We start from the raw sequence: 27,584 nt of genomic DNA, 5'->3' as shown, positions 1-27,584 counted from the left end.
TCTGTGTTGTTTTGATCAGCATTTTAGATTTATTACTAGTGTTTTAATTAATATGAAGTTTTCAAATATGAACATAAATCAGAATTTGACCTGGTTGAAGCTCTCTGAAAATTTTATCTTGGGAATGAAACTTCATTCATAAATAATAAATACTTTTACAATTTGTCAATCTGTATTAGGGGTAAAATCCCCCATCCGCAGAAAACTGACGTAAATGGACTCTTACATGGGAGTTAAGATTGGGAATCATTGCTTAACCTATGGACAGGGTGTGACAATGCCAATAGACCCATAGCCATTGTTCCAGCCTCTGGTCTTAAACAAGATTGCCCTAAAATCTTAGCTCTTGTATGGGTGTTTTGAAACTGGCAAGCTTGGATGTGGTGCTTGTGGGATTCTAGTAATGTATTGATGCATGGTGGGAATCTCCGAGGGAATATGGTAGAGGTCTATAAAATCATGACTGGTGTGCAGAAGGTAAATAAGGAAGTGTTCTTTACTCCTCAGAACACAAGAACTAGGGTCGCCAAATGAAATTAATAGGCAGTAGGTTTAAAACAAACAAAAGGAAGTATTTTTTTCCACACAACACGCAGTCAACTTGTGGAATTCCTTATCAGAGGATGTTGGGAAGGCCAAGACTATAACAGGGTTCAAAAAAGAACTAGATAAATTCATGAAGGATAGGTCCATCAATAACCATTAGCCAGGATGGGCAGGGATGGTGTCCCTAGCCTCTGTCTGACAGAAGTTGGAAATGGGCCACAGGGGATGGATCACTTGATGATTACCTATTCTGTTCATTCTCTCAGGCACCTAGCATTGGCCATTGTCAGAAGACAGGATACTGGGCTAGATTGATCTTTGGTCTGACCCAGTGTGGCTGTTCTTGTGTTCAAGCCTCACAGTAGGTTTTTGGAGAAAGAGTTGTGATACTAGACAGGCCTCATGGAAGGAGGAAGGAGTCAAAGTACAGTTCAGAGCAAGCTCAGAATATGGTGGGTGAAACTTTGCCAACTCCCCTTCCAGGATGGGACTGGACAGTGGAAAATCTCATAATCTGATGACCTGGGGGCTCTTTCCACAAATATTCCACTCGCTTCTCCCTGAGCATGTTATTTTATTTTATCAATTTATAGAGCACCATCTCCAGTTAACAAACTGTTATCATACACTCTGATCTGAAAGTAAGTTTGATTTACTACATATTACACTATGTAGTTGAGTATGCAGGACAAGATGTGTGCTTGGCAGGAGAATATATAAATAATAAATGGCAGAGAATTATTTTGATGCAAAGCCCATCCATCTTGGCATATAAATACTAAAGAACTACATAATCTGAACCAGATGTAGAATTAACAATGAAATAAATTACTTTAAACGAAAGATAAATAAGTAACCAGTTGCTGCAAAATTGGCATGTTATCACATGACATCCCTGTAAGACAGGCTTTTAAAAAAAAAAATTATTTGTACTTTCACATTTTCCTAGTTGACCATTATAGAATAATAAAGCTTAATGTGTCAAGTTTTATTTCTCTATTATGTAAGTCTATAAGCTAATTGCCTACTATATGCAGATAGTACAAATTCAAGTAGAGGATTTCTAGTGACTCTTTTAGGGGTGGAAGAGGAGGTGAAGAAATAGTTCACTTTTCTGACTCTAATTTTCCATTATTTGTTCCTATATGCTTTAAAATGAGAGTCCTTCTATAAGGCTAAACTTTCCAAGTTGCATCAGCTGGTATTTGCATGTGCAAAATGCCAAGTACTCTTCGTTTGCTTGTAGATGTGGAATTTGTGCATGTGTAACATTTGCATGCTCTGCTTAGGAGCCCATGTTTGAGGATGTGGCTTGTCGAGTTCCAGTGATGCAAGCAAATTACACAATGATTCTTATTTGTTATAATGAGGGGATGTTTTAGATGAGTCATGTTAGTTGTGTGACAAAATGGGAACGTGCCACATGTCCCTAACGTTGTAATGAAATCTGACTTTCTTTTCATGTGGTTTGAAAGTTGCTCAGTTCTATGTAGGTCATTTAAATCCATTTTTGGATAATAGTTTTTGCCTTAGGAAGGTTACTGGGTTTGTGTGACAGAACTGTTAACCACGCTTGATTTTTCCATGCCTTGTGACTAAGGGAAAGCTTGCACTGGACGAGCTCAGCTTTGTATGCCATTCATTAGTGTTATGTATTGTAAAAGCTGCCCTTTCAATGAAAACGACCCGTTCCTTTGGTACCCAGACTTATCTGTGCAAATGTTGTGATGGAGCTTTGAGAACAAGGTCTTTGAGGTCTAATGGGGTCTTGCAGCAGCCAGAACATGCAGAAAGCAGGAAAGGCAAGAAAGGTGATTATTAGAGAATACAAGCATGATGGTGAGATTAGGAATTCAGAAGTGCTCTGGAGAGGCAGTGTAAATACTCATACTTGTAATACTGAGCACTTTATAGAACTTTATTTACATCTTCAAAGTGCTGTACAGACATTTAATCCTCGCAACTTCTTTGTGAGGTAGGTAAGTAATACTGAAAGTTGCAGGGGATAGAGTGACACAGAAGAATGGCATTTAGATCTCTGTGAACCAGGTTTTAAAAAAATGCTTCTCAAAGTAGAAACAAAAATGCTATATACAATGACAGTCATCACTGTTTATGCAGACAGGAAAGTCAACTAAAGGAGAAGTTTAATATATTTTAAATGTCTTTTAATATTATGTGCATATCTAATAGCATTGCATCGTACCAGTAAAGTTTTGGAATGATTTAAAGCAAATTAGGTGAATGTGGAAACTCATCTTTTTGAGTAGGGGCTTTACAGCACAGTGATATTTACTGTTCAATGCATTTTAATTTCCTGGGGGTATTGCGAATATTGATTCTTAAAAATGTTGAAATGTTTGCTGCCTTTTTAAATGATTTTTTTCCCCCAAAAATCAAGCAATCTGTGTACAGGTTAATATTATTTAGTCATCAGATTTTCAGGCAGTTATTGCGTCATGAAACAGAATGTACATTCAGAGTATTTGCTGTGTCTTAGAGACTGCCATGGTATTGAGGCTTTTTTCAAGTGTCCTGCAAATTTCTTTCACTTTGGTACAGGAGCACTTTATAAAATGGTTCAGTGCTTCAGCAGGCAGGCATGTTCTTGTTATTGGTTCATCTCCTTCCTTCCCCTCAGCTTTGGAAAGTTTTGTGTTTGTACATCCTGTTTTATGGGAAAGCCATATTGGAAAAATTAATTTTGGAGTTAATCCTGAGAGGGCAAATGGCTATATATATTATGCATTTTATTTTAGCACTCTTTTTGTTACATTTTTGCATGAATCCTTGTTCACTGTTGTTTGTGATTCTGTAAGGGTCAGCTATTGTTTTATCTTTGTTTAGTCGCTTTCCAAATACATTAAAACTAATAAGTTTATTCCCACTTGCAGTTTGTGCACTAACGTTGTACTGTATGTGCTAGCTGCCCAATTAATAGCTAATGCTTTCTCTGTGGCATTCGTCTGACATGGTGTCTTGAAGAAAGGAGACATTTTAATCTTTGGGTCAGGATTCAGAGTTCCAACAAGAGAATGAACTCGAAAGTGGTCCCTTTTCCTTCAGATGAATAGAAGCATTCAGAGAATAAAGCAGAATTCAATGACACCAATGAAAGAAACAGTGAAGTCTTCATTTTAAATAGTTCAGATGTCATTTGTTTCATCAGGTTTGCATTTAGATAAGAATGGCTTTTTTATGTCTTAAAACAGAGTATAGACTACAACAGTGAATAATGCATTTAGTGCAGTCCTTATTATAAACGATAAAATTAGACTTTACTTTCTCTCTTGTGTGTTATATTTGTCTGTATTAATGTGGCATCTTACATGCAATGCATTAAAAGTCACAGAACTATCCAGAACACATCCATGTTACATTGGTGTACAAAATATAAGAGCAAATCTAATTTTGATTCTGTAAAGCAGAAGAGCTTAAAAATTGGCCTGTTTCCTTGCATATAAAATATTCTAACAAATGTAGGGAAGTATATTTAATTCAGACAGGAAAGGCCATTCTGTTGCTGAATTGCCAGTGAGTAAAATCAAGTTCATGTTCTGTACTGTGCGTGTCTGTTGACATTTTGGAAACAATGAAACCTGTCTGAAGGGGCTACAAAACGGTGGTTGCTTAACAAAGGGGGGCCTTCTACTATAAATGCATCAGGTCAAGGAAACAACACCATGCTCTGGGTGTCCCTAAACCCCTGACTGCTAGAAGCTGGGACTGGGTGGTAGGGTGGATTCCTTGATAAATTTCCATGTTCTGTTCACTCCCTCTGAAGCATCTTGCACTGGCCACTGTTGGAAGACAGGAACTGGGCTAGATGGATCATTGATAAGGCTGTGAGTCTGTCACGGAGGTCACAGATTCTGTGACTTTTCATGATCTTTGTGACTTTTACAGTGGCCGGTGCTGGCTTGGGGCTGCCTGAACCGAGCAGCCTCGGGGCCTAGCAGCAGTTTGGGTGTGTGAGCTAAGGGTAGGGGGGTGCTTTTCTCAGGGTGGGGGGCTCTCCGTCTCCCACTGGCATGGCCCTGCAGCTCCTGGGCGGAGGGGCCAGGGGGGTTCCGTGTGCTGTCCGCGCCCACATGCCCTGCCCTCACAGCTCCCATTGGCTGCAGTTCCTGGACAGTGGGAGCTGTGCAGCTGGTGCTTGTGGCAGGAGCAGCATACGAAGCCCCCTGGCCCCTCCGCTACCTAGGAGCTACAGGGGCATGAGGCATAGCCGGGTAGGGAGCCTGCGAGTCACACCAACCCCCCCACCCCCACCCCCCCAGCACCAGCCTGGTCCCAGACCACCTTCCCCAGCACCCGCGGCATCTCAGGACATGTGTCGTTGTTCCCCCCCCGCCCCCAACTTTTAGTTAGGGGTATATAGTAAAAGTCATGGACAGGTCACGGGCTGTGAGTTTTAGTTTATTGCCCGTGACCTCTCCATGACTTTTATTAAAAAAACCTGTGTCTAAAACGTAGCCTTAATCACTGGTCTCACCCAGTATGGCCGTTCTTATGTTCTTAGAACCGAGCAGATTACATTTTGGGATATTTTGGGGCAGTCTCTTTAGACGAGGTTGCCTAATAAAGAATGATCTCCTGTATACATTGCAAGTTATTCTGAATTACTGCTGTTGATTTACATGTGGTGATGTGATGTTAAAAACCAGCATGTGCCATATTGTTTGTCTTTGTTTTATGTCTGAAACTGTGGTAACTTTTTTCTGCAGTAGTTTACTGCTGTTACATTCACATTCAGTCAACATGCTGTAATGTATTTTTAAACAGAATTATCTTAAAATAATCATGTCGTCTATTTAAAATTTACCTGCGGTCCTCCAAGACACACAATTGCACTTCCAGGTAAACTCAGTAACAAATGTTGAGTCAAGATTAGGTGACTGCATTGGTCTTAATCATTAAGATTGAGGAAATAATCCCAGCAGAAAAATAGATGGCAACAAGGGACTCAAAAGACTAGTGCTCACTTCTGGAACTTTTTGTAATTTTCTGATAACCTCTCAACCAGTTTAAAGTGTATAGAAGCAATAATATTCTCCTACTTTTGAAAAAGCTTGGTGTGTAGGTATTTAAATTCTACAGGAAACATTGTTGCTAGGTATAATGAAACCTTCCTTTGGGCTTACTCTTTTTGTGGTACATAGACATCTGAAGGAAAAGCGTTTTTCATAGCTGCACTGTGTAATATTTAACAACTCATTGTCAGTGTATGAATCTAATTCAGTATCTGATTATTAGCTCTTTGTGTAAGTTTTATGGTCTTACAGTATACTAGTTACAGTAAATACTAAAAAGAATATTTCAAAAAAGTTTTAATCTTTTGTAACGTCTCTTTGAAAATAACAATAGTAGTCACTAATTATCATATATTTATTGTAGGTGCTACAAAATATTTTAGAAACAGAAAATGAATATGCTAAGGAACTACAGACAATGCTTTCAAACTACTTGCGACCGTTACAAGTCAGTGAAAAGTATGTGAGTTTTTTGTTTTCTTTTAAATTAACTAAGGCTTAGATTTTGTTTTTCATAGGATCAAAACGTCTGTTTTACAAGCTTTTCAGTTAAGTAGATGCTTGGCATTGAAATGTTTGCCTGTAATCTCTTCGACTTTGATTGTAAGATCATTGGTGCAGGGTCTGTCTTTTTGTCCTCTTTGTCCAGTGCCCAGCCCAGTAGGGTCCTGATCCATGACCAGGGCTTCTAAGTGCTATGGTAATGCAAATAAATAATAATAGTAAATATAGATTTGACAACAAAAATGTGACTTTGAGGAAAGCAGAAATAGAAGTAAAATTATATGGAGGTTGGTTTTTTGAGTTTGCAGCTGCTTACTGAGCTTTATTTTTCTTGGCTCCAGATTAAATTCTGCAAATACTTCATATTTAATGGGAAACCTGGAAGAAATCAGTTCTTACCAGCAGATGCTTGTACAGTCATTAGAAGAATGCACCAAGTAAGTACAAACAGGCTGCAGAATTAAAGTTGGGAAGTTCTTTCTTCTGCATATTCTGAGGGACACTGTTGTTTCTGGAAAATGAAACTTTCATTTTTCAGTGCTGTCATCCCAAGGATTAGTTCATCTTCTTACAGCAATCTAGGCTTGAAATGCCTCTTTACTTTGTCACTTCACTTCTGTTACCGAGTTCTGTGGGTGCCAATACAATGGTTGCTGAATTTTGGAGGTCACTTAAATGAAATGTTTCGCATGTACATATTGTAATTCTTCATGCATTTTGACAGGTAAGATATTATATATCAATTAATAAGAGGAGAATACCAATCTCCCTTACACAGGGAAGCTCCTTTACCGTATAATAATGCCAGTTTGTGGAGCTCTGACATATAGATTAGTGTGGTGATTTTCATCATTTAAGCTTACATGAAGATAATTATTTAGACTTTTCTTTCTGATTTAAACTGTAGTAGGTCACCTTCCTGTAATGTCCTTTATTTCCTGTTCTTGCTACTTAAAATAATGCTATTGTGTAATATATTGAGACCATAACGGATTCTGGTAGATGGGCAGAGGAAACAGTCCCCCAGGACTACAGAAAATTGCAAACATTTTATATTACATTCTCCTCATAAACACATTGGCAATGCCAACTTGTATTTTCAATTTAATTTTCATCCTAGTGTACTGACTTGAGTTGCTGACTTCCTGCTGTTTCGATCCAATCCATCATAACTCCTGTAGTGTAGAAGAATCCCTGCCATGATGTCTTGATTTTTGTCAACTTGCCATGTTGTTTTGGCTGGCAATCCTGCTCTATAAACTGATAGCAGCATCTAGGCTCAAAATAGGTTTACCATTTTATTTTTTGGGACCTTAAGGTTTCATCATTCAGGCACTTCGTGTTGCAGTGTACAATGAAAAGATGTGATGTACACAAATGACCAAATGCAGACACTCTGTCAGAAATTTTAAATAGTTTTTATGTTATAGTATTGCGAGCCTAAATAATATGACATTGACATGCGTGAGAATGGAAATAAATGGACTATCACTTCCTCTTTTCAAGTAGGGTCATTTTTTTTCTGTCCTTTGAGTTGCTTGCAAAAGGTTCATTGGTTTGTATCTCAATAACAGATATTTTCCAGTGCATTGTTAGGCGTCTTTTCAGGCATCTTTCCGTCTAACTTGTTTAATCGTGCTACTGGTGTAAATTAGCGTATTACAGAACACACATGCCTTAGCCGCTTGATAAAGTTGTGGTTTGTTGTAGGATTTTTTAGCATGGCAAAATCTCCAGTGTTTTGGAACCTAATCTTTGCAGGGTAGTTTGTTTTTTTGTTTGCAGCATTCTGGAAGTTTCTCTTATGTTCTATAGAAGGTTTGTCCTCCTTAAACTTGCCTCCAGACACTTATATTACAGCATAGGCAATGTGGTGCCCCACAGACATTTCTTGTCTGGCTGCCTGGGCAGTTGGTGCCATCAGACAAATTCTTTTAGGGTTACTTCTTTGTTCAGGTAAGTGACAGTAAAGTGCAGTATTTGAAGGGATCCTAACAAACCTACACCTCAGGACTCTTCCTAGTGCCAGATTTAAATTAAGTTAAACTATTCTATCTCTACAGATTTTGCCCAGCCTGTCGTCTCATTTTCGTTTCATTGAATAATATCTAAGGGAAACGAGAATATGATTATTGGGTGGAGCCAGGAGCGGCGCCAAGGTTTCTGACGCCCTAGGTGGATGGCTGTTTCGCCGCCCCCCGCAGCTCCGGTGGAGTTGCCGCAGTTGTGCCGGTGGGCGATCCGCTGGTCTAAAGGCTCCGGTGGACCTGCCGCAGACATGACTGCGGTAGGTCCACCGGAGCCTTTAGACCAGCGCACCGTCCGCTGGCACGACTGCGGCAGCTCCACCGGAGCCGTCACAGCAGCGGACCGTCCGCTGGCATGACTGTGGTAGGTCCCCCTGAGCCACGTGCTGCCCCCCCCTCCCCCAGCAAAATAGCGCCCCCCAAAAATTCTGGCGCCCTAGGCCATTGCCTAGGTCGCCTAAATGGTAGCACCGGCCCTGGGTGGAGCTGAGTGAGATCCACAAACTGTCTCTGAAATACACTTAACTTTGTGTGTGTGAGGAAGAGAGAGAGAGAGAGGGACCAGTAAGGGTGATGATTGAAGAGGGATGGCTTTAACTGAAACCTTCTCATAGTCATGAAGAAAACTTTGAAAATGTGAATTGAATTGTAAACTAATAGAGTTCTCCCCGAGTTTGTAGGCAGCCTAAAATGATAGCTTGGAACAGTGTGAAATGCCTCTCTACATTTCTCTCAATGAATTATTATTTGTGAAACCTAAACATGACACTATAAACATCAACATCCACTTAATGCAGTGGTCCCCAAACTTTTGAGGGTTGCTCCCCCCCCTTACCTGTGTGGGGAGGGGGTTCTGGACAGGAGTAAGGGGGCTGGGGCTGCAGCTGGGGGTGGGTCTGAGGCTGTGGTGGGGGCTGGCAGCTGGACCTGCAGCCAGGTGGGGTTTTGCCCCCGGCCCCACCCCAAGCCTTGGCCCTGGGCCAGGAACGGAGCCGCAGCGAGCAGCCGAGGCTGGGGACAGGGCCAGGAGCAGGGGACATGGCTGATTGCAGGACCAGAGCAGAGTTAGGGGCAGAGCAGGGCCCATGGGAGCTGGTCTAGACCCTGCCACACCCTGTCAGATGTTCTTCTGTGCCCCCTGGGGGGTGCGCCCCACAGTTTGGGGACCTGTGAGTTAATGTGTTTATTCCACTATCCCAAACAGCATCCTTGAGTGTCAACAGCCTTACTCAATTGCCGAAACCTCCAGCTTTCCTCTGACGTCTTGTACAGGACAATTCTAGGTACACCTCTACCCCGATATAACGCGACCCAATATAACATGAATTTGGATATAACGCGGTAAAGCAGTGCTCTGGGGGGCGGGGCGGGACTGCGCACTCCGGTGGATCAAAGCAAGTGCGATATAACGTGGTTTCACCTATAACGCAGTAAGATTTTTTGGCTCCCGAGGACAGCATTATATTGAGGTAGAGGTGTATTGTCGTAGACAAATCTGTGATGTTTCGAAAACTGAAAATGTGGGGCCAGCATAAATTAACAATGAGTCTGGAGTACTGGTTGTATTTATTGTTATACTGAATAATATTAAAAACTAAATTTAAAAAAATGTGTCTGAAGCTACCACATTTCTAAGATCTTCTCTAGAGTATTGCGGTATCCAGGGTCTTTGCAGCAGAATTTAGGTCCAGTCTTCTGCAAAATATAGGATTTAGTGTTATATAATACTAATATTACTTTCTGTGTTGGCTGCCAGTCTAGTCTTGGATATAGCTCATGGTCCTGGGTGTCCAGACTCATGAAAAGATTGTGACTGATCGAGTGCATATCCCACTTCTAGTCACTATTTTCAAAAACTCAGGCAATAGTGTTCCATTTTAAACCTGAGTAATATCATTGAGGCTAGTCCTCATATATATATATATATATATACACACACACATATATATATATGTATATATATGTATATGTGTATATATATCATAATGAATAACAGTAATCTACAGATACGTTCATATGTCAGCTTGTATAGTAAATGTGCAAAAATGCAGGTTGTGTATTACAGACCTTATAATTCCATATGCAGAGTAAATACATGTTTTTTGTCCTCTTATAACTCAGACTGTCATATTACTTTAATTAAAAATTTATCTGAAAATAAACTAACTGTTAGTCTGAGACTTAATATAATTTTTAAAGTATCATCTTGAAACTTCATAGAGCTAAAAAAAACCAAAACCAAAAGGCTTAACACTGTCATTTGTAATGGATATATTGTCAGACCCTTAACTGTTACTTTGCTAGCAGAGAAAAATTGTCATTTCTAAAGTCATTTGTGTGTATGTTATATACATACATCTGTAGAGTATTTTTAATTCCTGTAATTGCTTTTTAATTACAATAGCAAAAATATGAGAATACTGATGGAATGTCAACTTCAGAATAAATTATATAAAATAACTATCATCTTTATTGGATTTGAACATATTAATTGCTAATAGCTTCATGCAGTGTGGTGACAAATATTAACCGTTGTTCTTCAGACAGCTAAAAGAGATAAAAATGACATGCTCATTACAATAGTTAATGCATTCATTGCTCCTGCAAAATAATAGAAAAATATTAATGACTGATGCATGAGCTAGAAAAGTGAAAGGAAATGGGTTACCAACTGCCTCATATAGTGTGTTGTGTGTTAGTTAGCTCATGTCGGTGGGGAATGAATAGTCTAATATTACAGTGTTTCTAAAAATGTACAGTAGAGAATAATTTAATGGTCTTTTGGTAAAAGTACAGAATGTGTAAGGGGAAGGTACAGGTAATTTGATGTCGCTGTGTGGAAAAATTATCAAAAATGTATCAGTTAAACAGAAAACAATATTGAGAGAGACAGAGAAATCCTTTTTCAGCAGCAATTCAGGGGGTCAGGGGTGCCCTGTTGCCTAAAAACATTGTTAATGGCATGTCAGTTTCCTGATAAAGACCAAGCCTATGTGGCTTTGAAATAGTGTGAAAAAAATTGTGCTGTAGTTCTGATTATTTTTGTTGCTTCACTATGTGTCCTTATACTTGGATAGGAATGTTGATTTTACTCGTATTAACGGTATGACCCTCTTATTAAGAAAGTCATCTTCAGTCAGAACTATGTTAACGCAAACAAGGAACCATCTAGTTTGCAGCTGCAGTGTCCTCTTGGGGGAGTTGTGGGGCAGTGTAGACAATCCCGAAGGCTACTACTTTTGAATATATTCCCTTCATAATGTTCCAAACATTCTGTTATCTATTTGCATCCTTCCTCCCACCCCACCAAGTTTATATATAATCGTTTTTATATTATTTTCTATTTAACTACCATACCTTAAATGGAATGTTTTTACATTATCGCAAATTCACATAGGATGCTAACAGGGTGACATATGCTTGTACTCCCACGAGGATGCACAACTCTGCTATTGAGTCATCTTGGTATTAGGTGCTTTGAGATTTTGCCTGAGCACTCTGAGGTTAGATCAGATGCATAGGAGCTGCATAGGAGTGCTCTGGGGCTGGTGTACTCACAGAAAAAAAAATAATTGGTGCTCGGCACTCACCAGCCACCCTCTGATCAGCTGTTTGGTGGCCCCCACCAATTAGCTGTTTGGTGGCAGGTGTGAGGCGCTGGGGAGAGGGGCAGGAAGAGGCAGAGCTGGAGTGGGCTCTTAGGGGAAGGGGTGAAGTGGGGGTGGGTCCTCAGGGTAGAAGGGGGCTGGGGCACCCACCCAGAAAAATCAAAGTTGGTGCTCGTGATCAGATGTGTTCAGTTAACTCCAGATTAGAAGTATTAGAGGAAACGTGGGTCCAGACAGAAAAAGTGCTGCAAGGAAATCCACAAGAACAGCTGTTATTTCTTTAAACGGTTGAGGGATGCACCCCTTTCCCCCAAAAGCCAGCTGAGGAGGGCAGACAGGCGTCTCAGTTATTCTCCGAAGTCATCATGACTGTTTGGGGTACTATCTGTACCACTTTTGAACTGTGCATGACTTTATGAAATTGCATCATGAACTTACTGTCATGGAAAGCCTGTAAGTATGTGGATGAGCCATGAATTAGCAAGGTTGTGTCCTGCTTCTGCCTGGCCAGAGACAATAATGAGGGATCAGCCCACAAGGATGGGCTCTTCAGAGTAAACAGGTTGGGACAGTGGGTTTGTTCTAGCTGGGAAAAAATGCTTCCTCCTCTTGTCTGAAGAGAAGGAGATTTGGAAGCAGTGAAAAGTTACCAGGAGGCAGAATGAAGGAAGCAGAAGTGTTTTAAGGGAATCATAGGACGGAACTACGAGAGAGAGCCATTTTGTACCAGATTAAGGTGAGGGAGGCACAGCAGGGGCAAGGTATGTAGGCAAAGGGATAGAGGACACTGGTTGTCTGCCTGGATCTGGATGGTTGCACAAGGGAAGGGTGAAGTAGGAAGTGAGGGATGTTTTATGATTTCAGATGTTGATTTTACTGTATGCTTTGTACTATCTTGTGCTTTACATGAGTAAGGATACAAAGAGCATAAACTGGGCAAAGTGTGTGTGCTCTGTGCCTCACCAACTGCTGAGTACACCTGAGATAGTTTAGCTGTAAACCCGAAGCTTGCTACCTTTGGGGTGCAGTTCTGGGAGAGGGGTGTGTTTTTTAAATACCAGGAAGTCTGAAGCACAGGTGCCGACTTTCTGATTTTCTGAGGGGTGCTCCATCCCCACTCTGTCCCTGGCCCTATCCCCACTCAACCCCTTCCCCTAAAGCCCCACCCTGCCCCTTCCCACCCTGTCCCCTCCCTGAGTGCACCCCACCATAGAAGAATGGTGCCTACTCATATGGGGGGAGGGGGCAGTCTCATAGACTCATAGACTCATAGGTCAGAAGGGACCAATATGATCATCTAGTCTGACCTCCTGCACAAGGCAGGCCACAAAACCCTGCCCATACACATTTATAACAACCCCGAACCCATGACTGAGTTATTGAAATCCTCAAAATTGAGATTTGAAGACCTCAAGCTGCAGGGAATCCACCAGCAGCAAGCGACCCATGCCCACGCTGCAGAGGAAGGCGAAAAACCTCCAGGGCCCCTGCCAATCCGCCCTGGAGGAAAATTCCTTCCCGACCCCAAATATGGCGATCAGCTAAACCCTGAGCATGTGGGCAAGACTCACCAGCCAGCACCCAAGAAAGAATTCTCTGCAGTAACTCAGTTCCCATCCCATCCAACATCCCCTCACAGACCATTGAGCAGACTTATCTGCCGATAATCCAAAATCAATTGCCCAAATTAAACTATCCCATCATAACATCCCCTCCATATACTTATCAAGCTTAGTCTTAAAGCCAGATAAGTCTTTTGCCCCCACTACTTCCCTCGGAAGCCGTTCCAGAACTTCACTCCCCTAATGGTTAGAAACCTTCGTCTAATTTCAAGTCTAAACTTCCTAATATCCAGTTTGTACCCATTCGTCCTCGTGCCTACATTAGTACTAAACTTAAATAATTCCTCTCCCTCCCTAACGTTAATCCCCCTGATATATTTATATAGAGCAAGCATATCCCCCGGAGCCTTCTTTTGGCCCAGGCTAAACAAGCCAAGCTCTTTGAGTCTCCTTTCATAAGGCAGATTTTCCATTCCTCGGATCATCCTAGTAGCCCGTCTCTGAACCTGTTCCAGTTTGAATTCATCCTTCTTAAACATGGGACACCAGAACTGCACACAATATTCCAGTGGGGTCTCACCAGCGCCGTATATAAACGGCACTAACACCTCCTTCTCCTTGCTGGAAATACCTCGCCTGATGCATCCTAAAACCGCATTTGCTTTTTTAACAGCCATATCACATTGGCGGCTCATAGTCATCCTGCTATCAACCAATACCCCAAGGTCCTTCTCCTCCTCCGTCGTTTCCAACTGATGCGTCCCCAACGTATATCTAAAATTCTTATTATTAATCCCTAAGTGCATGACCTTGCACTTTTCACTATTATATTTCATCCTATTACTATTACTCCAGTGTACAAGGTGGTCCAGATCTTCCTGAATAGTATCCCGGTCCTTCTCCGTGTTAGCAATACCCCCAGCTTCGTGTCATCCGCAAACTTTATTAACACATTCCCGCTCTTTGTGCCAAGGTCAGTAATAAATAGGTTAAATAAGATCGGTCCCAAAACGATCCTTGAGGGACTCCGCTAGTAACCTCCTTCCAGCCTGACAGTTCACCCTTCAGTACGACCCGCTGGAGTCTCCCTTTAACCAGTTCCTTATCCACCTACAACTTTCACATTCATCCCCATCTTTTCCAATTTAACTAACAGTTCCCCATGCGGAACCGTGTCAAACGCCTTACTGAAATCGAGGTAAATTAGATCTACCGCATTTCCTTTGTCTAAGTAATCCGTCACCTTCTCAAAGAAGGAGATCAGGTTGGTTTGGCACGATCTACCTTTAGTAAATCCATGTTGCAATTCGTCCCAATTACCATTGACCTCAATGTCCTTAACTACTTTCTCCCTTAAAAATTTTTTCCAAGACCTTACACACGACAGACGTCAAGCTAACAGGCCTATAATTACCCGGATCACTTTTATTCCCTTTCTTAAAAATAGGAACTACGTTAGCAATTCTCCAGTCGTACGGCACAACCCCCGAGTTTACCGATTGCTTAAAAATTCTCGCTAACGGGCTCGCAATTTCACGCGCCAGTTCCTTTAATATCCTCGGTGGAGATTGTCCGGTCCCTCCGATTTTGTCCCATTAAGCTGTTCAAGTTTGGCCTCTACCTCAGATGCGGTAATATCCACCTCCATATCCACATTTCCGTTTGTCATCCCTCCATCGTCCCTAAACTCCTCACTAGTCTTATTAAAGACCGAGGCAAAGTACTTATTTAGATATTGGGCCATGCCTAGGTTATCCTTAACCTCCGTTCCATCCTCAGTGTATAGCGGCCCCACTTCTTCTTTCTTTGTTTTCTTCTTCTTATTTATGTGGCTGTAGAACCTTTTACTATTGGTTTTGATTCCCTTTGCAAGGTCCAGTTCTACGCGGCTTTTAGCCTTCCTCACTTTATCCCTACACGTTCTGACCTCACTAAGGTAGCTTCCCTTGCTAATCCCGCCTTTCTTCCACTCCCTGTAAGCTTTCTGCTTTTTCCTAATCCCCTCTCTGAGTTGCTTGCTCATCCAGCTCGGCCTACAACTCCTGCCCATGGTTTTTTTCCCCTTTCTTGGGATGCAGGCTTCCGACAGTTTCCGCAGCTGCGACTTAAAGTAATTCCAGGCCTCCTCCGCATTTAAATCCACAAGTTCCTCCGTCCAATCCACTTCCCTAACTAATTTCCTTAACTCTTTAAAATTAGCCCTCGAGAAGTCGAAAACCCTAATCCCAGATCTACGTTTGTTTATCCTTCCATCTAATTTGAATTGAATCAGCTCATGATCACTCGAACCAAGGTTGTCCCCTACCACCATTTCTTCTACGAGGTCCTCACTACTCACCAAAACCAAATCTAAAATGGCATCCCCTCTCGTAGGTACTTCAACTACTTGATGAAGAAATCCATCCGCTATCACATCCAGAAAAATCTGACCCCTATTATTCTTGCAAGCACTCGTCCTCCAGTCTATATCCGGGAAGTTGAAGTCTCCCATAATCACACATTTCCCCTTTGTGTTTACTTTCATTAAAGACATTAAAGAGGTCTCTATCCATATCCAAATCAGATCCCGGCGGTCTGTAGCACACCCCAAGCACTATCTCAGGGGAAGCTCTAGTAGCTTTTTTACCCAGCGTGATTTTTACCCAGACAGACTCCGTCTTATCTCATTCCATCACTTCTTATTTCATTACAGTTCACCCATCATTGATGTACAAGGCTACTCCACCACCTTTGCCTTTCTTCCTGTCTTTTCTAAACAGCACACATAGCCTTCAATACCCGTACTCCAGTCATGAGTACTATTCCACCAGGTTTCTGTTATCCCTATAATATCCGGTTTCACTTCCTGCACCAGTAGCTCCAGTTCCTCCATCTTGTTCCCTAGGCTCCTCGCATTAGTGTACAGACATTTTAATTTTTGACGTTTGTGTCATTAGTGACATTCTTTCCCCCCGTCGTGCACAGACCTTCTACCACCAGCATCACCCGTTAGTAGGCTAGTTTCAACTCCGCTTTTCCTCCTCGGGTCAATTCTTTGGTCCACAAGGGTATCCCCTCTCACTTCGTTTACTTCCCTCTCCAGGTTAATTCCGGCGTGGAGATCTCCTGAACATCTCCCAACCATCTCCCCCAACTTCCTAGTTTAAAGCTCTCTTAATGAGGTCGGCGAGCCTCCATCCTAGAAGTCTATTTCCCTCCTTGCTTAGATGAAGTCCATCTGAGCGAACAGTCGTCTGTCCGTAAACGCTTCCCAATGACCGTACATCCCAAACCCTCCTTATAGCACCACTGCCTGAGCCATCTGTTAATCATCATAATCTTGTCGCTCCTTCGTCGCCCCGCCCTAGGAACCGGCAGAATCCCACTGAAGATCACCTGAGCCTCGATTTCCTTGAGCGTCTTCCCCAGTCTGACATAGTCCTCCTTGATACAGTCCAGCGAGTGACTATCCGTATCATTCGTTCCCACATGAAGGACAATCAACGGATTCTTTCCCGCTCCAGCTAGGATCCTTTTCAGCCTCAGATCCACATCCTGTACCTTAGCCCCCGGCAGACAGCACACCCTTCTGTTCTCCCGATCAGGTCTTCTGTTCTCCCGATCAGGCAGCGCTTTGAAATTCGAAGTGTAGCCATACCCTGAGTAACTACTTTTTTAGGACTGGATTTTTAACTCCCCACGGTGGCCCTGAAATTGGACGCAGTTGGTTTTATTTTCGTAAAGGAGGGGTCAATTTTCAAAAATTTGAGAAACTCTGGTTAGGCTGTAGTATGTTTGTAGTGTTTAGTTATCATTAAAGCCTTGCTCTGAGAAGTGCATGGTGTGCGTGTCTTTGTGTATGTAAGTGTAAATGTTCGGGGGTTTGTAGTATATGTTATCTTTCATAGCAGGATTGGGATGTTACTTCTAACACCAGGAAGGTGACCCACTGCTAATCACTATTTTCAGAAACAGGCTTCTTACCTGCTGCTGAAAGTGTTTTAACTGCTACTGTTGATAGGACAAAATTGTTTTTAGCACCATTACAGAAAACATTTTTGAGGTTTGGTGAAAATGATGTTCTCCGTATGCTAGCTGTTAAACTATTGTCAGCACTGGGCCAAATGTTAATAATGGGTCGTTTTCCTAATGCGTACCAGAGAGTCTCTGTTGCTTTGGGGCAATAGGAAATTCTGAATTTTAACATTGTGTTCCATTTCACATTTTTAAAAAGCTGCAGAATATATAGCCAGAGGAAAAGGGTTGCAGACTATTCATTTCACTCTGATGAAAGAGCCGTACAGTAACTTTATTGTGTTTTAGTTTAAATTTTTCCCCATAGTGCTGTAAACTTACACAGCGTGTTAGATTGGAGCAAAGAACATGTCTTAAAGAGTTTACAAGCTGAGCGAGACAAGGTGTACAATTCTGGGGAAGACACGTTTCTCAGTAACTGTTCAGGGAAATGGAAGAATACTGATGAGGAGACTGCTGGAAGAAGTGAACTTAAGAGTCAAGAGCAAGCACATCTTGTAATGATGATGAAAAATTTTACCCTTTCTACAGTATCAGTAAAGTTTTTAGCACCAGTTCAGGTGAAACCAGTTTATTTTGACATCCACTTCCAACAGGTCAGTTTTCTAATTGAGACAAAATTTAATTTTCCAGCTGTTTTTTTTAAATTGAAAGTATATCATTTTCTCCCAGAATAACAACACATGCCTGTCAATAAAATGTATTTTTTAGGACGGATGTAAATTGTTATATTATTATTACTGCGAGCAGGCCTGCTGGTAGTCAGTGAAGGAAAAAAGAAATTGAACTGTTGAATTTGGACCCTAATTCCCATCAATGTCTATATCCTCAAATTGAAATGACTTTACAGTTGAAAGGGAGTTAGTATAATTATTCTGTTGCTCATTAATATTTTCCAGGGATCAAACTAATGAATATTTATATTGTGAAGTGAAATATTCAAAGTAAGGAAGTGACAAAGATAAGATTACCCACACAACCTTAACTTTGCCCCCTTTGTGTGTATGCATTATTAGAATTCAGGACTTGATCCTTCACTGGATTACTCCAAGTTTACACAGTTAACTTCAAGGCATGTACGCTCCAGCCCCTTGCTAATAGAAATTTGAGAGAGAATTATGCAAAAAAAGTTACCAGAAGTGTATTATGCCTGTATGTGATATAACTGTTATATCTCTCTGACATATCTAAACAGATCTTGACCAAGACATTGTGAAAAGCAATTTTCCTCCTAAAGGGCTGGCTCCCTGACAAATTTCAGCTTTGTTACCCATGCTGAGGCTAAAGCAATTAAAAAAAAAAAAATGTCTTTTAAAAATGGCTAAATTGTTTTTGTTGAAACTTTTCAGCAAAATTCACCCTCACACAGAAACCAAACATGGGAAATTCCAGCCTGAAAAATAAATGATTGAAAAGGTTTATGAGCAACTGACAAAGGCCTTAACAACAATAGAAAGTTTTACGGCCGCCCAGACCATTCAGGGGGCCTGGGGCAAAGCAATTTCGGGGACTCCTTCCATAAAAAAAAGTTGCAATACTATAGAATATTATATTCTCGTGGGGGGCCCTGCAGGGCCTGGGGCCTGGAACAAATTGCCCCACTTGCCCCCCCTCCCCCCCTCTGGGCGGCCCTGGAAAGTTGTACCACTTTATAACTTGTTGTTAAAGCAGTACAACCCCCCTAGTGTAAACGTGATTATGTCTGTGTAAATGTGTTTTATACCAGTATAATTATTCCACTGAGTGTAAGGTACCTTTTATGCTGATATAGCTACATCCGTACTAGGGCTTGTCCAAATATAACAATATTGGCAAAACATTGACCAGCATTATCATACCAGTACAACTTTGATGTGAAGATCCCACCAAAGACTACCTTTAATGATAAGTAAGGCTGCGAGTCTTTCATGTGAGGTCACAGATTCCAGCATGGATTGCAGCAGTGGCAGGGCCCCTGGCCACCCCCAGCCCAGAGCAGTAGCTGTGGTGGCAGGGCCCCGGGCCATTCCCCCACCCCAGCAGCTGGGGGGCCTGGAGTGCCCCTCCTCTTCTCCCTCCCCTCCCCCCAGATCAGCAGCATCCCCAGAAGAGTGTGCGTGCGCACACACACAACATAACACACCCCAGCACTTAAGATTTAATTAGGGGTATTTTTAGTAAAAGTCATGGACAGGTCACAAGCCTGGGACTTTTTGGTTATTGCCTGTGACCTGTCCATGACTTTTACTAAAAATACCCTTGACTAAATCGTAGCCTTAATTATACATGTCAGTATACGTTCTGCCTTCAGTATAGTGACATAGCATTGCATAGCAGGATATGGAGATTACAGGGTAGAAGTATTGGGAGAGGAAGATATTTGTAGTTACTGATTCTAGGATAGACTGATTGTTGTAGAGTAATTTTAAATGAAGTGGGTTGAGGTCACATTTCTCAAAGTGTAACATGTTCTTGCTGCTTAAGTCTTTGGTTTTGTCTTGATAGTGTTACTATAATTTAATCTTCCTTTATGTTACTTACTTTTAGGTTGCCTGAAGCTCAGCAAAGGGTCGGAGGATGCTTTCTAAATTTAATGCCACAAATGAAAAACTTATACCTTGCATACTGTGCCAACCACCCATCAGCAGTAAATGTTCTCACAGAACACAGGTATGTTTATTTTATATTTAATTAAAACTCCTACAGAAAAAGTGATTTAAAAATAAGTAGTATGTATTTTTTAAAAAAGCTGATAGGCGCACTTACTTTAAATATCCTACAGCCTCTTTTGGTGAGTACACAGAGCATTGTAGCCTGTTTTAACCAAACCAAAGCTATTCTGCGCAGCCAAGACCATTGTATCGCTCATCGGAAAACTATTATTTGAGAAGATTTTTATAACATAAAGAATGCACATAAACTGTGAATGTGTAAAGGAAACCATAGTACATATTATCTTAATTTTGAGAGCATCTGTGTGAAAATATTCATTTTGAAAGTTCTGGCATGACTGATTTTGGTTTCTATAACTTTCTTCTGTCTGCCGTCTGTATCTTAACCTTTGAAGGGTTGTGTTGGAGAACTAACCTTCCAGCTTCTGAAAGACCAAGTGCTGAACTAGAGTCTAATCTCAGATGCATAAGCATAAATCACCACATGCCTTGAAAAAATTGCTCCCTTTCCACACACACGGGAAATGCTAATTTTTCAATACAGTAAGAGGTGGTGTGCATTTCCGCATATTGGAATTAGCGCTTGGATCTTACATTTTGAGAGCAATACATTTGCATGGAGAAAGCACTCAGAAAATGTTAACGTAATAGTCAGTTCTGAAAACATTTATATTTATTTTTAACTTTGCTGTAATGAGCAACTCCAGTGAAGTCAATGTGATGGTTTATGTGACTATAGGTGATATGTGCATAGGTGTTGCAAGATCAGGGCCTTAATTTTGCACAGTTTACAAAATGAGCACTTCTTGTTTGTCAGAAATAAGTGTTTGAGGTAACATGACTATCTTTAGCTGCTGAGGTTTTTTGACTGTGTTTAGGGCCCCATTCATGTACAGCACAGTTGCAGGCACTGTGTCTTACAGAGGGAGAAAGCTTGGAGCTAGACTGTTGGTTTTAAGCCACAGCCAGCATTCGAGTAAAGGTGGGAGAGCTGTCCTGCAACTGGATCTCCTCCTAAGGATTCCTGAGAAGCAAATGCTGTGGCAGTTGTTCTAATAATTTTTCAAGGGGCTGAGTGTGTGTTCGCCTTGGAACTCCGAGAAGCTTTGGTGGCTACTGTGGGCATGAGTCAGAGAACTATAGCCACCCTACTCTGCCCTTCTCCATAAGGGAGCTGGCAGGGAGCACAGCCTGTACTTCCCCCCAGAATTTTAGCCCTAGGCAATGAGCCGGGGAAAAGGCTCTTTACACCCTCTCCATCTTCCCTGTGCAAAGTCAGGCATGACTGAGGCCTTCATTTTCAACAATATTAGTTTTTCAGTAATATGTTCTATGGTCTAGTCATGCCTCTTATTCATTCACAGTCATGTAAAATATAAACCTTTGAATCATTTGATACAGGTGATCTGTCCCCAACTTCCTCATTACCTAAGGTTTTCTAACTTTTTGTGTGTGTGAAAGAACAAATTGAAATGCTTGCTACATGTTACAGTGAAAGCAACAGTGACAGAGTACTCTGTGGCCTTGGCTACACTTGCAAGTTACAGCGCTGGTGATGGGGTTACAGCGCTGCAGCTCACTCGCTGTCCACACTTACAAAGCCCAGCCAGCGCTGCAACTCTCTGGCTGCAGCACTGGCTGTACTCCTGCTCGGCTTCGGGTGTAGCGAATCCAGCGCTGGTGATGCAGCGCTGCTCATCAGGTGTGGACACTAACCAGCGCTGTAATTGGCCTCCAGGGTATTAGGAGGTATCCCAGCATACCTTTTCAGCCTCTCTGGTCATCGTTTCGCACTCCACTGCCCTGGGCTCAGGTGACCCGCCCTTTAAATGCCCCGGGAATTTTAAAAATCCCCTTCCTGTTTGCTCAGCCAGGCGTGGAGTGCAATCAATCAATCAATCAATCACACTGACCATGCCTCCGCACCCCAAACGAGCCCCAGCATGGACCAATGCCGAGCTGCAGGACCTCACAGTGTTTGGGGTGAGGAAGCTGTGCAGTCACAGCTGCGCTCCAGCCGTAGAAACTATGATACCTACGGCCAGATATCAAAGTCCATGCAGCATAGGGGCCATGACCGGGACGCTGTGCAGTGCAGGGTTAAAGTAAAGGAGCTGCGGAGTGCCTATTGCAAAGCACGTGAGGGAAACCGGCGCTCAGGTGCTGCCCCCCGACCTGCCGTTTTACAACGAGCTGGATGCGATACTTGGGTGTGACCCCACTGCCAATCCGAGGACGACGATGGACAGTTCAGAGCCGGGAGAGGAGGGGGAGGGTGTAGAGGAAACCGAGAGTGAGACAGTGGGAGACACCCCAGAGTCCCAGGAGGCATGCAGCCAGGAGCTCTTCAGCAGCAGCAGCCAGGAAGAAGCTAGCCATTCGCAGCCGCTGGAACTTGGTAGTGAAGAAACAGCAGAGGAGACTGTTCCTGGTAAGAAGTTTTTATTGTAAGGATGGAAATGTTTTGGAGGAGGGGGGTGGTTATGGCTGCCTGCAAGCATGCCTAGATGTGGAATAGCCCATTGATTTGGTCTATCACGTCGTGGTAATCGCCCTCTGTAATCTCTCTGCAAAAGTTTCAGCCAGAGCGGGGCAATGCGCTTCCGTAAGTTTATAGGAGAGCCACCGTGGTCCTTGTCCCAGTCAGGCTAACGCGTCCGCGCCACTGTGCCGTGAGGGGTGGGGGGACCATTGCTGCACACAGGCAAGCTGCATAGGGACCAGGGCGGAAGCCACATAGCTGTAGAAGACCCTCCCGCTCTTCCCAGGTGACACGGAGCAGCGAGATATCTGGGAGGATAAAATCCTGTGGAAAATGCAGGGATACAGATCAGTGCAGTATCCCCTAGCTGTTCTTTGCTTTCCCCAATGCACAGAAACCCCAGTGATCCCAGAGTCAAGCAGCCCCCCCTTCCCAGGTGAGCCGCGTGTGCAAGATGGCTCCCAGAGTAACTGCTGTGGCAGATGTGGGTGTAGGGTTCAGTGCAGTATCCCCCTAGCTGCTACCTGCTTTCCCCATGCACAGAAACCCCAGTGATCCCTGAGGTACTCACCATCTCTTGATGCTGTGCTGTGGCCTCTGGGTGCTATGCTCGCTATGTGTAAATGATGCTACAAATAGTCTACAAACCCCTTGAGTGTGATTATAAACAATGGAGCCTCTGTAGTAAGTGTTTCTATCTCTCTGTTTTTTTTTTTTATAAGTGTCCTTGAATCCGACTGCATTTTCACGGACTTCTGAGAGGCTGCAGAGTTTACGGCGAAAGCCAAGGAAAAGTAAAGAAGAGCTAGTGAAAGCAGTTATGAATCTGTATTCCAGAGATAATAAGAGGCTGCAGGAATGGAGGGAAACAGAAAGCAGGAAAAAAGAACGGGCTAACAACAGAAAGGAATTGGCTGTCAAGAGACGCACAAACCGGCTGATAAGCGTCCTGGAGCGCCAAACGGACTGTATGCAGTCAATGGTAGCCATGCAGGCAGAGCACTACCGTGCTTTCTTCCCCCCATCCCAAAGCTCTCTCCATTGTGCCCCACTGTTTCCTCAAAACCCCTTCTCCAGCATCCTGGTTCTTACCACCACCAGCTGCCCCCAACACCTGTACGTTCACCTACCAGCCCTGACAACTACGACCCTTACCCTATGCACTCACCCCCATCACCATGCATCATAGTAATCCTGAAGTGCAGCAGGCATTGCACAGCACTCCAGGCAGCACATATTCAACCTCTAACTGTACAGTTCAGCACCCTCCCCCCCCCCCAGCCGTTTTCTGTACTGTATTTTTAATAAAGGATTTCTTGTCTTTTAAAACAGTTTTTATTATTACAGAAAGTGAAACATACTGTACCACAAGGGAAAAGCAGGCACTGCAAATCATTGTAACCACTGCACATCACTCCTGTGCAAGGCACCAAACATTATTGTTGGCTTTCAGCCTCAAATTGCTCCCTAAGGCATCCCTAATCCTTGAAGCCCTGTGCTGGGCCTCTCTATTAGCCCTGCTCTCTGGCTGTGCAAATTCAGCCTCCAGGCGCTGAACCTCGGAGGTCCATTCGTCCCTGAATGTTTCACCCTTCCCTTCACAAATATTATGGAGGGTACAGCACGCGGATATAACCGCAGGGATGCTGCTTTCCCCAAGTCTAGCTTCCCGTAAAGACACCTCCAGCGCGCTTTTAAACGGCCAAAAGCACACTCCACAGTCATTCTGCACCGGCTCAGCCTGTAGTTGAACCGGTCCTTGCTCCTGTCAAGCTTCCCTGTATATGGTTTCATGAGCCAAGGCATTAACGGGTAAGCGGGTCTCCAAGGATCACAATGGGCATTTCGACATCACCCACTGTGATCTTCTGGTCTGGGAAAAAAAGTCCCAGCCTGCAGCTTCCTGAACAGGCCACTGTTCCGAAAGATGCGTGCATCATGCACCTTTCCAGGCCAGCCTGTGTAATGTCAGTGAAACGCCCATGGTGATCCACAAGCGCCTGGAGAACCATAGAGAAATACCCCTTCCGATTAATGTACTCGGATGCCTGGTGGGGTGGGGCCAGAATAGGAATATGCGTCCCATCTATCGCCCTCCTCAGTTAGGGAAACCCATTTGTGCAAAGCCATCCAGAATGTCCTGCACATTCCCCAGAGTCACACTTCTTCTTAGCAGGATGCGATTAATGGCCCTGCAAACTTGCATCACAACTATTCCAACGGTCGACTTTCCCACTCCAAACTGGTTCGCGACCGATCGGTAGCTGTCTGGAGTTGCCAGCTTCCAGACTGCAATAGCCACCCGCTTCTCCACTGACAGGGCAGCTCTCAGTCTCGTGTCCTTGCGCCGCAGGGTTGGGGCAGCTCAGCACACAGTCCCATGAAAGTGGCTTTTCTCATCCGAAAGTTCTGCAGCCACTGCTCGTCATCCCATACTTGCAGGACGATGTGATCCCACCACTCAGTGCTGTTTCCCCGAGCCCAAAGGTGGCGTTCCACGCTGCTGAGCACGTCCGTTACTGCCAGAAGCAATTTAGTGTCAGGAGCGTCAGCCGAATCTCTATTTCATCGTCTGACTCCTCACTGTCACTTTGGAGCTGAAGGAATAGCTCAACTGCCAAACGTGATGTGTTGGCAACAGTCATCAGCACAGTCCTCAGCAACTCGGGCTCCATTTCTATCAGAAATCACACGACAGACTCACAATGGCACCAAATGGCTGCAAAGGGAAGCAATGCACCACGGGGCGTTGAGACAGGAAGCGGAATGACCCGCACCCTTCCGTCCGCTTCCCACAACCCACAGCGCCGAAATGGGACGAGGCGCCCTGTGGGATAGCTCCCCACAATGCACCACTCCCAACAGCGCTGCAACTGCTGCAAATGTGGCCACACTGCAGCGCTGGTCCTACACAGCTGTACGACCACAGCTGTAACTCCCAGCGCTGCACATTTCCGAGTGTAGCCAAGCCCTGTGTGGGAGGTGAGGAGGAAGAAAAACGAAACAAAATGTATAAAATGCTGTAATTTTTTTTTCTTGCTGGTGATTAGTTTCAGCTGGCATTCTCTGTATAATGTGAAGTATTCAGACATACGCATCCAGGATTTTTAATAATCTTGTTCAGCCTAACGACTTTCTCACATTTTCTGCTAAGTAGTTTTTGCCTCTGCCATCTTCCCACATTCCAGGTTGAGATTCCATGTAAATAGGATGTGGTAACTGATAGCAAAGTGAACAGATACATTTCTTAAGATTTGGCTATGCGCAGGGGAAAGACTTATCCACTGCTTCTGGAAGATATTCTCAGGTAAAAGATACTGCAGTCACTTTCTGGTCTGTAAAATCAACTTTGTGAATTCCTATAGGAGTCATCATAAATATCATAGAACAATTAAATAATACACTGTGGACATGCAGTTAGTTTCAAGGTTATTTTGCAAAGGGAAGCAAGTCCTGATGAATGAGCTCTTGTTTAGCATGTCATATTATCTGTTTGAATTAGATGTGTCAATGGAAATATGAACCCTGGATTTGTAATTGCCTCCTTTAGTAGCTTAGAGTGGGTCATCCCTTTCAGTCTCTGAAGGAGGCCACTTCCCCTTGCTATGCCACCTAACGGCTGACAGTCTGTTGTCAGGGGGTTAGCACAGTGTCAGCAAAAAATCTTGGCACCTGGCCCCTAGGTGTGGGGCAGGGTAACTGGCAGTCTTTAGTCCAGCTCCCTTGCTGGGGCAGACAGCAAACACAGACAGGGTGTCCGGCCTATGGTGGGGAGGCTGCCACTCCAGGGGTGGAGTTGGCAGCAGGGAGGTAGGGGGCCCAGCTCCACCCTACTCCACCGCGTCCCTGCCCAGGGCCCTACCAGTAGCGAGTGGTCCTGTCACTGGGTCAGCGTGGATCCTGCCAAAACACACTGACTCTGGTTTTGACAACACAAACTGACTAATGTCTGGTTTCTCTTGGCTACTTCCTACCCCCTACTTGTTCGTAGGGCTCCGTTGCTCGTGGGTCCTCAGTCTCTTTGGGGTACTCGGCAGCTGGTATTCCCAGCAGCTCCTTGAGGTATTTGTCTAGCGGCGGTCTCGACAGCTCCTCGGGGTATTCAGCCGATGGCAGCCTCAGCAATTCCCCTCCCTTAAGGTCCTCATCCAGGGCAGGGATTGGCACAGCTCAGTCCCTGGCCCAAGGCCCAGTAGCAAGGCAGAGGCATCCAGCTCCTTCCCTGGCTCTGGACCTACTGAGCTGGAGGCCCCACCTCTTATACTTCCTGTTCTGCCCCTCTGCTTCCAACATAAGGGGCAGGCCCACCCTGGCTCTGCCCACTAGTGGGCAGGGAGTGGTTCGTCCCTGTGAGTCTCGGTGGGCGGTCTCTCCACCTAGCTACACCTCCATTTAAAATTTTAAGTGCTTTTTCTTTTATTAAACACAGCGATAGCAGACCACAACGTATGCCATCAAAATACTGTTTTCAAACTGTGCCATGAAGAAGCAAGAAGTTACATTTAAACAGTGCAGCTCCAAAACTGTTCACCTTTCTTATAGAACAGAAACCCCTTAGATTATAAGACTTTAAGGTTTGGAAACATGTCTCTTTCTGCCTTGAATGTCTCTGAACATACTGATTGCACAAAGTAAAAATATATAAATATGTAAAAATTCTAATAATGCCATCTATTGTCTCCTAGGCCTGGTCTACACTATGTGTTTATACCGAATTTAGCACCGTTAAACCTATCTAACCCTGCACCCGTCCACACAACGAAGCTCTTTATATTGTTATAAAGTGCTCTTAAAACCGGTTTCTGTACTCCTCCCTGACAAGGGGAGTAGCACTGAAATCGGTATTGCAGATGTCAGATTAGGGTTAGCGTGGCCGCAATTCGACGGTATTGGCCTCTGGGCGGTATCCCACAGTGCACCATTGTGACTGCTCTGGAAAGCAATCTGAACTCTGATGCACTGGCCAGGTAGACAGGAAAAGCCTCGCGAACTTTTGAATTTCATTTCCTGTTTGCCCAGCATGGAGCTCTGATCAGCACGGATGGTGATGCAGTCCCAAATCCAAAAAGAGCTCCAGCATGGACTGTACGGGAGATACTGGATATGATCACTGTATGGGGAGACAAATCTGTTCTATCAGAGCTTCGTTCCAGAAGA

General features: G+C 43.6%; 1 protein-coding gene across 9 annotated transcripts in view; it reads left to right on the top strand.

The window, feature by feature from the left end:
• Nucleotides 1-27,584, top strand: part of ARHGEF7 (Rho guanine nucleotide exchange factor 7) — a 232,028-nt gene that overhangs the window by 136,954 nt on the left and 67,490 nt on the right. For all 9 annotated transcript variants that reach the window (XM_032764967.2, XM_032764968.2, XM_032764971.2 and 6 more), the window contains 3 exons: nucleotides 5,944-6,038; nucleotides 6,425-6,520; nucleotides 19,821-19,943. In XM_032764967.2, the coding sequence (XP_032620858.1) occupies nucleotides 5,944-6,038; nucleotides 6,425-6,520; nucleotides 19,821-19,943 (314 nt within the window). The remainder of the gene's footprint in view (nucleotides 1-5,943; nucleotides 6,039-6,424; nucleotides 6,521-19,820; nucleotides 19,944-27,584) is intronic.

This window comes from Chelonoidis abingdonii, chromosome 1 (genome assembly GCF_003597395.2).
Source record: "Chelonoidis abingdonii isolate Lonesome George chromosome 1, CheloAbing_2.0, whole genome shotgun sequence".
NCBI classification, from domain to species: Eukaryota; Metazoa; Chordata; order Testudines; family Testudinidae; genus Chelonoidis; species Chelonoidis abingdonii.
This window is presented reverse-complemented; position numbering and strand designations above follow the sequence as displayed.